Source organism: Thunnus maccoyii, chromosome 17 (assembly GCF_910596095.1).
Source record: "Thunnus maccoyii chromosome 17, fThuMac1.1, whole genome shotgun sequence".
Taxonomy (NCBI): domain Eukaryota; kingdom Metazoa; phylum Chordata; class Actinopteri; order Scombriformes; family Scombridae; genus Thunnus; species Thunnus maccoyii.
The window spans coordinates 21,814,549-21,827,221 of NC_056549.1; the positions used below are offsets into that span (position 1 = coordinate 21,814,549).

General features: G+C 36.0%; 1 protein-coding gene across 8 annotated transcripts in view; it reads right to left on the reverse strand.

Moving 5' to 3' along the window:
- Positions 1-12,673, reverse strand: part of ptprk (protein tyrosine phosphatase receptor type K) — a 117,366-nt gene that overhangs the window by 16,064 nt on the left and 88,629 nt on the right. For all 8 annotated transcript variants that reach the window (XM_042390100.1, XM_042390104.1, XM_042390102.1 and 5 more), the window contains 2 exons: positions 7,567-7,702; positions 702-862 (listed from right to left, as the gene is read on the reverse strand). In XM_042390100.1, coding sequence (XP_042246034.1) covers positions 702-862; positions 7,567-7,702 — 297 coding nt within the window. The remainder of the gene's footprint in view (positions 1-701; positions 863-7,566; positions 7,703-12,673) is intronic.

A 12,673-nucleotide genomic window follows, 5' to 3' on the forward strand; every position in this document is an offset into this window, starting at 1 on the left:
ACCAAAGGATCGTTGGGCACTGCAGGAGGAAACACGTTGAGGAAATGTTCTAAATTTCAGCGTTACTTAAACATAGATGAGGATTCAAAAATTCAAAAATTTAAAACTTCCTAAAAAAAGCAAGAGGAGCAGTATATAACCTCTGATGTTCTCCCATCATGACTTAAACATGAGTGAAAAGATTTTATATAAAGAAACCACCAGTTCTCTTATTTTTTTTCTTAGCTCCATGTGGTCTTGCAAAGGCATGAATGATTTAAGTTAAGACAGAAATAATTTCAAGTCATTTCTCTACAACAGATGATCTGTAGTTCACTTGTTCTCACACCAGACCCAAACATTCACCATTTCTACATTTCAGCTGTCATTGGTCTCTGCTTCTAATTATCAAACCAATAGAAAAAACTCAATCGATTCACAAGTTGTTTCCAGATTTAAATATTGCAGTAAAAACACATTTTCTAAGATGTAGCCAGGTTGTTAGAAAACTTAAGCTCGCAACTTTGCACATGTAAATTTTGAAAAAGGAGAAATTAGATGAACATACATAGAGATGTTAGAATAGAACAGGATAAAACAGAAAATAAGAGTGGAGGTTCTCTCACAAGGTTTTGTTTTCTTGAAGGCTTATAGTCCATGGCTAATATTACTGTTAATGCTTAAAATAATAATATTAATAATAATCTAGTTTATGAACCTACATCTGTTGTTGTAGTTGTGAGAGTCCATAAAGGTCACAGCCATCGGGTCTTCTCCGTGCAGAGTGCTCTGGTCAGCATAGCTGCGATCCATGGCATTCACCATATGTGTCATTTCCTGCCGTGTCGTTCCAATGGCGTCTTTACGTTTTTTGGCCAGTTTCCTGTCAGGGGCAGAGACAAACACAGTGAGGTGTCATACAAACAAAAACAACAAACATCAGCTGGCCTGCAGACCACCGCATCACTTTGCTTTTTCCTTGCGTTGAATTAATCTTCAAATCTTAAAGTGTAGCATGATTTAGCATGAAGTATGTCTCTTTTTGGTGACAATAAGCACAGCTGGGGGCTGCAGGCTGCTGATTCAAGATGCAGAGGAAAAAGGAGAAAATAAGAAATGTGGGGAGAAGAGAAAAAGAGAGGAAGGAAAGAGGAGAGAACAGGCAAGGAAGGTAGAGGAGAGGCTCATTTGTAAATGGCAGCATGTAACAGGCTCAGCTACAGGAGCAAAGGGAAAATTGCATCTAATACAGACCAGGGAAAATGACCTATGACCTACAAGTAGCAAAGGGAAAACCTGTCAGATGAAAGCCTTAAAAAATACTGAACACTATATTTTTATTTGAATGAAACAATCTTTTGTAACATGATTTCTGCATTATCAGTATTATTAGAACAAAAAAAATACTATGTAGGCTTCAACAAAGCAAATAAAAAACAAACAAAAAAGGAAAAAATCCAAAAAATATGAAATATTTGGTTTTCATCTGACAGCAAAGATTGGAAAAATCCCATTAAAACAACAGTAGTGTATTATGACCTTATATAGTAGCCCAGGGAAAACCATTTACCAACCAAAGTAACATGGTTATTATCATATGAGTAGAGTTTAAGGTCATGTCATAGATAGTCAGCCCAGTATTATAAGAGCACAGGAAAATACATTTAAATAATACATGATTTTATATTTTATTTTAATCTATTATTTTTCTTCACAGGTTGTTGTTATATTGTGGAATCGAATGGTGGCTTTCATGAATAGCAAAAAAAGAGCGTAAAGAAACTCTTCTTTATCATGAGATCGTTGCCTGGCGAAGAAAAATAACAGCTTAAAACAAAACATCAAGGTATCCTTTTCAGGTGTAACTCCATCAGTGTGTGCAATCCACAAAATCCCAGGGAAAATAACTTTAGAGGGCTTAATATTTCGAGCATGACAGAACATGCAGGAACATTATGTACCCAGAGCCATAGGTGTATATCAGTTAGGACATCTCTATTGATTATTGCGCTTTTACACAGCCTTCTCAAGATGAGTTAGTTGCTCACTTGCATAGCAATTTGAGTCCAAACATAAAAAAAACAGAAACTCTTTAGCCAGGACTCAAAATGGCTACAGCTAGAAGCAATGACATCTGAGGAGGACTGATGAACAAATCCATTTTTGACTGTTGCCAAACTGATACAATATACGGCTCTGACTTCTTCCCAGTAGACAGACAGGTAGCATGCTGTGGTTTTTGTATATTTTACCTCTTGACCCCAAAATACACCAACTCCACCTCTAAGACCACATACACACAATAAACACACACCCATACACTCAGTAGGAACATAGATTTAGCTGCTGACCAGCTGTAGTTGTTTGTGTGTGTTTGTAAACAGAAAATGTGAAAACTGGAGAGAAGGAGGTATATATATATTATAAACCACCATGTACCGCATATTTGTAGATATTGTATATAAGGGAGAGACATGGAAACAGAGAAAGAGAGAGAGGGGTGGCTGTGACCAGAACCAGGATAGATTGTTTTATTGTTTTTCCTATCTGAGTTGTAAAATTAAGTTGTGGATTGATTTTGAGCGCAATATACATATTTAAAATGTACTATAATATCTACTTAACATGCCCTGGCGTACATTTGCCATTTTAACGGCGGCCAAGACACCTTAAAAGTTTATTGTTAATGGGCGACAGAAATAACAACATGGCACTGTGTTCTACTGCAAAAATATACTTTATGTGGGAGTGGTTCAATGAAATATGGCAATAGATGGATTTATAAAGGTGAAAAATGTTTTAATAACACTTAGATGGTCTGTACAAAGACAAAAAGAGAATTTATAGACAGTTAAAGATTATTCTGTTAAATGTATTGGAGTAGATGCTGAATTTTCTCACTATTTAACTTTTTAAAGTTCAATTAATATATGGATATATATGGATATACATGTGTATGTATATATATAATCCTTTTATGGGACCTATACATAATTTGTCACTTCTTAATGTTGGCTACATTTTATTTGCGTAGTTTAGTTATAGTTTTTATTTTTATTTGCATGGCTAACAAAACACACCCACATAAAAAAACATAATATTTTTAAGGATTAAAAATGATTGAGCTGATGAGATAAAAAGCAAAAAACAAAACAACAAACCCACATTGGCTTATTAAGACATCTTATCAAAAAAGAAATAAATTAATGTCAACTTGAGAGTAGATTTTATCTAATTCATTTAATAAAGTTTATAAACAAATATCAAAACTAATTTTTAACCAATGACTTGCACCCCACCTATTTTTTCAAGGCAGTGCAAATGAGGAATTAGGGATCCATTTTGTTCACAGCCAGTGAGAGACAGGAGAAGAAAAGTAGAGAAAGAAGTACCCACAAGAAGAAAAACGCTCATAAGAACAACCAAAACAAAATAAGAGGCCATGTGTCCCAAACAGGAAGCCGACTGGTTCAGATCCACTGACAGGAAAGAGACTGAGCATGTTGTAGCAGAGTTACAGTACCATGATACCTGTGACTTGATGGGCGGATGGATGATCACATGACTACATGCACACAAAGAGCTACAAGTCACAAGTGCAGCATTCTTTTTTCAAATAACACGCTTAGGCCTGTGTCGTCCCACTTTGGCCTGCTTTGATCTGGTTTATGGCCAACATTGGCCTTTATAAGCCTGCTTCAGAGCAACTTTGGAGCATGTAGAGGACACCGGGGCTGAGGTCAATTCACTTTCAGTTCAGTCCTTTTTTAACAGAATCTGAGTTTTAGTTTATTTCTTGTTATTTTTAGATAGGAAACCAGCATTATCTTGCTAAAAACTGTTTTTAATATCTGGAAGATTTAAATGTATAAAATTGGTTGAATCCTGAATCCTAAAACTGACTGACATGAAAGTGAACTGACCCCCACCCTGGTAAGGCGTCAATGAGGATGGCTTTGGTTGGTTGGTCAGAGCTGAAAATGTGTTTTGTCTTGAAAAAAGTATACTGCATCTTTAAAAATAACAACAACTAGCCACTAATTTGCCCAATAAGATAACAGCAGCTGGGTGAGCTGATTGTTCATTGGTTGTTTACTTACAGGTAATAAGAGTATGAATAGTAGGTCCTCCTGGGGTTGTGAGCCAATCAGAAAGCAAAGAATGAGACACAAGGGTCATGAATATGCAAATTAGGACAATACTGTCCTGTCCCAACCAGCAACAACAGAAACAGAAGAAAACACCTTTTGATTGCTACAACTTGAGGGTCATGCACGGGGTTGTTGGGCTATTTCTTTAGGAAAAGTAAAAACTCAAGTTTAATACTATATAAATACTATAAATCAAGCTAGGAGACTTGTGAAACTATTACAAAAATAACATCAAACTATCATAGTAAGCTAATCAACATGCAGTTTTTCCTCTTCTTTACTTCTGGAAGTGTTTTATTTAAAATATTCATGCAATATTTTAAAGCTGTGTTTACTGAAACTAGACGGTCCTGATTAGAGATTTAGCCCTAATCAGTTTTACTCCTTAAACATTTTGTCAAAACTGAAACAACGCTACCTAATCTGTAACACCACGCAGCTCGCTTCTCATAAAGCAAGCATGATGTCATTGCGATGTCATCATGTCCCACCATTTTAAAGATGCAGTATTGTTCAAAGTTGTAAAGGTTCAATGACAATGGAAATTGATCTCCCCAGAAACCTTTATGGAAGATAAAACTACTAAACACTGTCAACATAACTTCAGACTCAAGAGCGTGCTGCTAAATCAGCTGTCACAGTGGAATAATACATTACAGTTTAGTTACAAATCAACCTAAAAATGTCACAATAGAATAGAGAAACTATTTTTTACACAAATGGTGTGATGGTATAAAACAAACTCATGATGTAACTTAAACCAACTCACTTTAAGAAGCTTTAAAGGCAATTTTCTGTTCCATGCAAAGATATGCAAATATGTTTTCTCAACTGGAAACAGCTGTCATCAGTTGATCACATCATTGTTGCTACATAATCTCACATATTCTCATAAATCAGTCACTCAAAAACCATAATTTCTTCAATGCGACCTAAGTTTATTGTCTATACTTAAAACCACACATAATTCTTCAAAATATTCCTAAAATAACACACCTTTTAAGTTGTTTTAAACCTGTCAGAAATCAACCTACTGTAAATATTAGTGAGTGAGGTGAATTTGAAGCTGACTTTAGTTCAAATGCATGAATGCAGGTTGAGCTTCACCGTGGCTGCAGTTCAGATGCACAATAACAACAGACACTGTCCATCCAGAAAATTGTGCAGGCAATTTCAGGATAGTAAACAACAGTTACCTTCCAAAAATGCATAGGCTTTTGATTTGAACCAATTTTCTATCATCAAAAAAGCCTCAAGGGACTTATAATGTTCAGAAAAACATGTTTTGGACGGTAGTGAGTATGTTTCAAACACTGTTGGGTATCATGAAGGTGCAACAGAGAATTAGAATAAAAAGGTGAAGTTCAGGGGCTGCAAAAGCAAAGTTCTCTGGTGTCGAGAGTTTGTTACCAACCATAATTTAATGTCTAATTGTTTTTGATTTGCTGAGTTTGACAATGATTGGTTGTAATTGAGAGGCTGTTTTCATTTTTTGCTGACTAAAGCCTCTGGCAGGATGCAGTACTTTGTGTTCAGAGGAAATCATCTGTGTCCTGAGAGAGACATTTTCTAAAGTTGATGACGTTTTATCTTACATTTCTTCAAGATACTTGGTGGTCAATGAGGGAACCAACCAATTTATGTCTATTTTTCAAAAGTACTTTTCATTATAATAGAAAACTTGTGATATGAGACACTTGACACACATGTATCCATCTCCAATATGCAAATTCAATTCCTAATTATTCTATTTTTAATGAGGTACTCAGGTTCCCTGAACACTGGATTTTAATTGAAAGGTCACAAGAGGAACGACATGTTTAGTAATAGTTAATTATTTCACAGCTGCACATTGTACATGAGTTATAAATGTATATGCACACACACGTCCTGGAAAGTACAAAGACATAATTCAACCTCATGTAACCTCACAGTTAAGAGCTGTTCAAGAAAGTTGGGGAAAAACAAAAACTGTGTTGGGGTGATTTTGCTATTAAAGCATGAAACTTGTTCTCCTCATTGCTTCACCAACTTCATGATGTGATAAAATTGCACAATTCAAATAGGTCAGTGTAAACTTCACCGTGGTGTGACATGACGGTGGAAAAATCACAGTAGCAGTTCATGAATATTGCTGCTGTGATGTTAATGAACCCCAAACAATATGTTTCACTGACTGTGGAACATGAAGTACTGGGAATCAGATCAGGTTTTGGTGGAGCCAAACAACCTTTGATAGAAAAAATGACATCAATGTGCTTCATAGACGTATAGTCATACCTGTTTATGACAAAAATATCCCTGATACTTGACTGTAAACTTCCTATCAAAGAAAATATCATCACCATGAAACTACCAGATTTGTAGAGGAAAATGTCACAGATAAGTGCACAGATATGAGTTATCTTCTCAGTACTGTTTAAAAGGGAAAAACCACATAGAAACTCATTTTTCTCTTTTTCCACAACCATGACCAGTTTGAACTACTGGAAAAAAACATCAGCTGCTGTATTGCGCTTAAACTGGCATTCTAACATTGTAGCTGTGTTAAGCCACCACATGGTGGAGACCTGCAACAAACTAACACATCACTGTGAGGCCAAACCCTGACGATACCAAGACCAACTTCATTTCTTTATTCACCTCATTTATTCACTTATTCTGTTCATTAAGCAGCTAAACAAGGCTTTTAAACATTATATCATGTATTAATTTGAAACATGTTTGTCCCAACCCACATTCAAGTCTGTGATCTACCTTTTCTATTTGACACTTTCAGAAATTCTGTGGGTTGTTTCCCCTAAACTACGTAAGTGTATAGGGCCATGTGTTTGCTCCAGTGGCTTATTAAAAATCTATTTCTTTGTCAAATCCCAACCCCAACCCTAATTATACAATCCTGCCCTTCACTCTCCAACCTCTCCCTATTTCTTTCACAGAAATTGGGATTTCTTTCACAATGTCTCTCTCTTTCACTCTTAATTGAGTAGGCTGTTCTGTGTGGTTGTTTTGTCTAGTTTGATTCAACAGCTGTACTGTATAAGAAAAAAAAAAAACATGACCTCAGATCTTTCTTGCACTAAATTACAGCGAGACAGGAGTTTCTAATTTTGGAAATACCGTACTTCACATGGAACTTAGGAAAACAGGCCTTTAGGTATTTAGTGCCTCAAAAACAACAAAGTTTAAGAAGCTGGTTCTAAAGGGAGATCAACGTTTATGGTGGATGGATGGAAGATGGTGTAACTACAGCAAATACTGGACCAACACAAAACAAGAGAATGGATTTCGGTGCACATTTGTGTCTGTGTGCTCTTGCATCTGCATGCGTGTTGGTGTGTACATGAAGAACTGTTCATGTAACATTTGCATTCTTCATAAAACTCTTGATTAAAACTGCAGGGCTTAGTGGGCGTGGTTATGGGCTGTCACTCACCTTTTCTTGACCAATAGGATGGCTACCAGCACCAGCAGTATAAAGACGAGGACACCAGCGCTGATCCCAGCGATCTTCACCACCCGATCCGTCTGTTTAGCAGGGTCAGGGATGACTTCTGGCTCCTCTGTAGCACCTACAATATAATGACAAAAAGCTGCCTCAGTACTTAAAATCGGTTTAATCTACTGGAATACATCCATTATTATTCCTTTGTAGTATTATGAGGAGTCAAAAGAATCAAAATCATATGGGAAAGTAATTTTGCATTCCCATTTGTAAAACATTGGTGTATCAACAAGATGCAAAGTAAAAAAAAACTATTCAAATGCCATGTCCATCACACTAATTATTAAAATAAAGGCTATTTCGTGCTTATTTATGAATGTGCTCTACGGAAAGCTGCTAAGACCAAAGACAGAAAGGGGCAAAACATTAAGGAGACAAGTGGAAAAAATCTATATCTTGAAGATGCTGAAGAAATGTAGAAATAAACTAGAAATACTGCCTCGCAGTTGTATGCCTCTGCCAACCAGTCAAGTTACAGTTTACATCCATGTCTGTCCAGACTCATATAATATTTGCAGTGAAGACTTTAAAGGGATTTAAAAAAAAGGTATTAAGTGTACTTTGTAGCAAAATGGAAGTTATCACTATACTGACATTTATGATTCCGGTGAATCATTCAGCCCTGGTTCTTCACCCATTCATTGCAAGATCGTTTTCTCAGCTACAGTGGTAAGAAAACGTCCCTAGTCAAGTGTATCTGGAAAACTATTCTTTGTTGTTGTCTAGCTTGTTATTCACTGTCTTTCCCTTTGTCTCAGCTTTGTTGTTTTTGTTCTGTTGTATGTCTAGTTCATTGAGAGAAACAAAGAACAGTGTCAAATTCCTTGTATGTGTTCACATGTTTGGCCAATAAAACTGATTCTGATAAAACACAAAGTTGTAGCCATGACAGTAGACAAAGCTTCAGATATGGATGTTGCTGCAAAGAAGCTACAAATTCTAAAATGTGGATGCTTCACACACATATTCACCACAGTTTCAAGGTGGGCACCCGAGATTAGTGTCACCAACTCAGTATCCGACTAAATGTGAAATATGGAGTTATGGCGTTGAATAATGGCCAGAAAAGTGTTTTTGCAGAACATTACAATGTCACAGTGGAGTTGACCTTTGACCTTTTGGATATAAAATGTCATCACTTCATCATTTTATCCTGAAACTTTGTCATAATTAGTGTATGAGTCTTAGGTCTTAAGTTCAGGCCAAAAACATGTTTTTTGTGAGGTCACAGTGATCTTGACCTTTGACCACCAAATTCTAATCAGTTCATCAGTTCAGTTCAAGTGGACGTTTGTGCCATTCCTTTCAAGACGTTTCAGAGATATCATGTTCACAAGAATGGGATGGACTGACAACCTGAAAACATAATGCCTCTGGCCACAGGTGTCGCCAGTGCAGAGGCATAAAAATTGACGGATGTGTGTAGTAGAGTTTTTATATTTTCTGTTTATCGAGTGGGTTAATGTTTGCTGGACAGCGAAAGTGAAAACAAAACCAAGCGTCTCTCACACTGCAACTTCTCCAACATCACTCACTAGAGTACTGAAAACTTTGCAAGGTTAGGGTTAAGTTGTGCTCTTGTACAGTGATTATTGTGGTCATTGCTGTTTGAAAACTGTCGACCAATATTAAAAAAGATGCCAGCCATCTAGGGATCCCTTTTATCGACAAGCTACATTTTTCTAGCTTTCAATACAGCTACTGTAAGACATTGAAAATATTTTCTGCCTAATCACAAAGTTCTAACAGTGAATGATTTTCTTTTGTAGCTGAAGAAACCGAAAGACTGAAAATCAAACATTAACAACTGAAATGATCTTAAAAAGCTCTTTGTCAGTTGTGTTTTTCTATTGCTGAGTGAGTTCTTGTCAAAAAGCTCCATGATAACAGCCAAAGAAGAGGTATTACTTTACACTACGACTTATAGGACAGTGAACTACACAAATAAAACCAAACCTACAAGTAAACCCAGCTTATTTCCAGGAACCCTAAAGCGTCTTCTACAGCCTTTATAATCTGTCACATTTCTGAAATATAGTTCTCCTGCACTGTCTGTAAGCGTGTTGAACAAATAATGAAGAAATCTTGGCACTGTAAGTATTTACGCAACCCTTCATCACTTCAGGCTGGCGAAGTATGCCACCTAACACCTCAGGAATTATGTTTGTTTTTTCTGAAGATATCTTTACAAAAAGCCCTCACATCAGTAAAGTGGTGAGTGTGATAAGAAAACAAATTCTGATGAGGTATTTAAATAGTTAGGGTTTAATCATTCCCTGTGCTAAATATCATGTAAATATCATATTCCTTGTAAACCAAAGTCAGGCAAGTGCCAACACAAATGCCATGGTAACTGTCATTCATGATGCAAATATAGCCAAAAGTTCTGTTTGAGGAGCTCATTTAGCTCACAGATTGAAATATTGATATTAGAAGTAATATTCTTCATTAAAATGATCTCTATGTAATAATGAACAAAAGAGACTGCTTCTATATGCAGCCGTTGCTTCTACTGAACATCTTATACTGTGTCTTAATCATTTAAAGTAGGTGTTTTATCATGGACATCTAGGTAAGCAAGAAAGAATATCCTTGATTTTCTTGTTCAGCGTAAAGATAAAATTCTGTGAAAAGGCAGTAACAGAGTATCAGTGGAAGCTGACAATGTTTATCCCTGCCCTGCGCCATCTTATGGAGCTGGGTCAGTTGAGCAAAAAACACTAAGCTTTCTTTTTCAGATTTCAGCTCCTCATTCATTTTGTTTTATGGTAAGTGTACTGAACCTGTGAACTCTCTCCACTCTTACACTTGCAGCTTACACTCTGCAGCTGTAAACATGAATAACCACTAAAAAAAGCCTTAAAAATAAAGAACCGCTGACTGATTATGTGTCTAGCAGTGTGTCCTTTCAGAGTATTTCAGGTTATCCTTGGTGTCGGGCTCTCGTTGGACTCATAGGAAAATGCTTTTGTCATGCAATTTGACTGTAGCTGTCCAACGTTTCTGCACCGATATCACCATATATTACATGTACTCAAACTCATTTCTGTTCCTGATGACTTCAGAGAATTAAATGAACTCCCTGATTCGTCTGTTTAGAATATAATTCACAAATGATATTTCAGGAGTTTCAATCATGTTGATCATGGACAGAAAGTCAACAGAAAGAGAGCAAGCATCTGTTTTCGTGCTCCTAAGCTCTACTTAGTGATCTGATCTCATAACACCAGAATAGTTTGTGCTGCAACATAAGAACATTATCGTGTATTAAGATAATCCAAATAATCCAACACAAAGACATATGCACAAAACTCAATATAATGCAATGCGTCTATCAAACAATAATCCACTTCTAATGCTAAATATCAACAAGATAAACATAATCTCTCTCTCTCTCTCTTTTTATCTGCCTCAATATTTGTGACCTTAGCGTATTATTTTGTTATAAAATGTTTCTGCTGATGAAATCTTTGAAATGCCTCCATATATCCCAATGCCATTATGTAACAATATTACACTAGAAAGTAGGACTGATAGATGTAGCATGAGCAGTAATGTGTCAGCCAAATGATTGCTTTTAAAGGACAAGGCTGGCGTTATTTTAGATTTTTCTTACTGTCAGCAAATCCCACGAAAAGACAAAAACCAACATCAGTACTTCATGACTTCAATACCCTGTCTACAGCACTCTACCCAAAGCCCACTGGCTCCTACTAAAAATGTGAATCTTTAAGAACGGGTCACAAATGTTTAATGTAATTTTTTAGAAAAGGCTAACTGTTGTTTTTGGTAAATGTTAGTCAGACAGGTGTAAATAGTGTATTTATTAGGGACTATTGTCAGCAGTGGATTAATGACATCTGGTACTCTAGTTAGTTATGTACAGCTCTAGCACAGTTTTCTGGATATACAGTACTCAGGTTCATCATAATGAAGGAAGATGTCACCCAGTGCAACAGCATGGCTCACTGATGTTTTTTTGAATGGCAAAGAGGAATAAACTATAAGCAGCTTCAACTGCATGTCAAATTTAATTTAAGGTCAATTATCTTTTAAAGTGTAAAAGCAGAGAAATCTTGAGATTTCTTGATGATGACCTCGGGGTTATTACTGAACTCAGCAAACAGATAACAGTTAAAGGCGATATAATTTGGATACGACTCAGAGCAGAATTTACCAATGAATGCTACATTACTACTGAGGATACTGGGTAGCTGCTGAATATATAAAATACAGAGTTACACTGATATATTGGCTGATATTAGCATATTGCAGATACAATGGTTTAAATATGTGTCTTTAAGTAAAAAGAAATTGTGAGAAATGCCAAAATACATGTTTCAGGTCATTTAGAAACGGTGTCTGCATTACATAGTTTGTCCACTAGAGAACACTGACAAGTTCATTTTTCACTTGTTAAATTCCTGCTCAGTGTATGTCGTAGTCACAATTCTTAAAATAAATAAATGAATATCTAAAAGATCCTAAGGGATTTTTTTTAAATAATATGGGTTTATGAAAAGAAGACCAAAAATGTTTGTTTCTTTTACAGGTTTGTGAAAGCAGCGGCTGATATATGATATTGGATTTTTAACAAACTCTTTAATATCAAAATTGGTATCAGCCTTAAAAATCCCTTTTTATTTTTATTTTTAAAATATATTTAGCAGTCACCAAATCATTGTTTCATATCAGACTATGATCTAAAGGTTAAAATTCTTGCTTTTGCCTTTGGTTCCATGTTATTTAGCATTTGTGACTGTGTGGTTTTTTGGTTAATGGCACAAATTTGTATCACATTTACTTCTCAAGTTCACCTGTTTTTCCTGTCAGGACAAGAAACAATGAGAAAATGTTACAAAACAAGGCATAACAAAAAGAAAGACAATGTTTAAAAGATTCTAAGCCTGACCTCATAATGTCGGATGTAGCTCTTAATGTCTGTAAAAATTATCCAGGTCAGTACACTAACACTCGAAACTTACCCCCCCTCCACACACACACACACACACACACACACATAAAACACCCTGGGGCA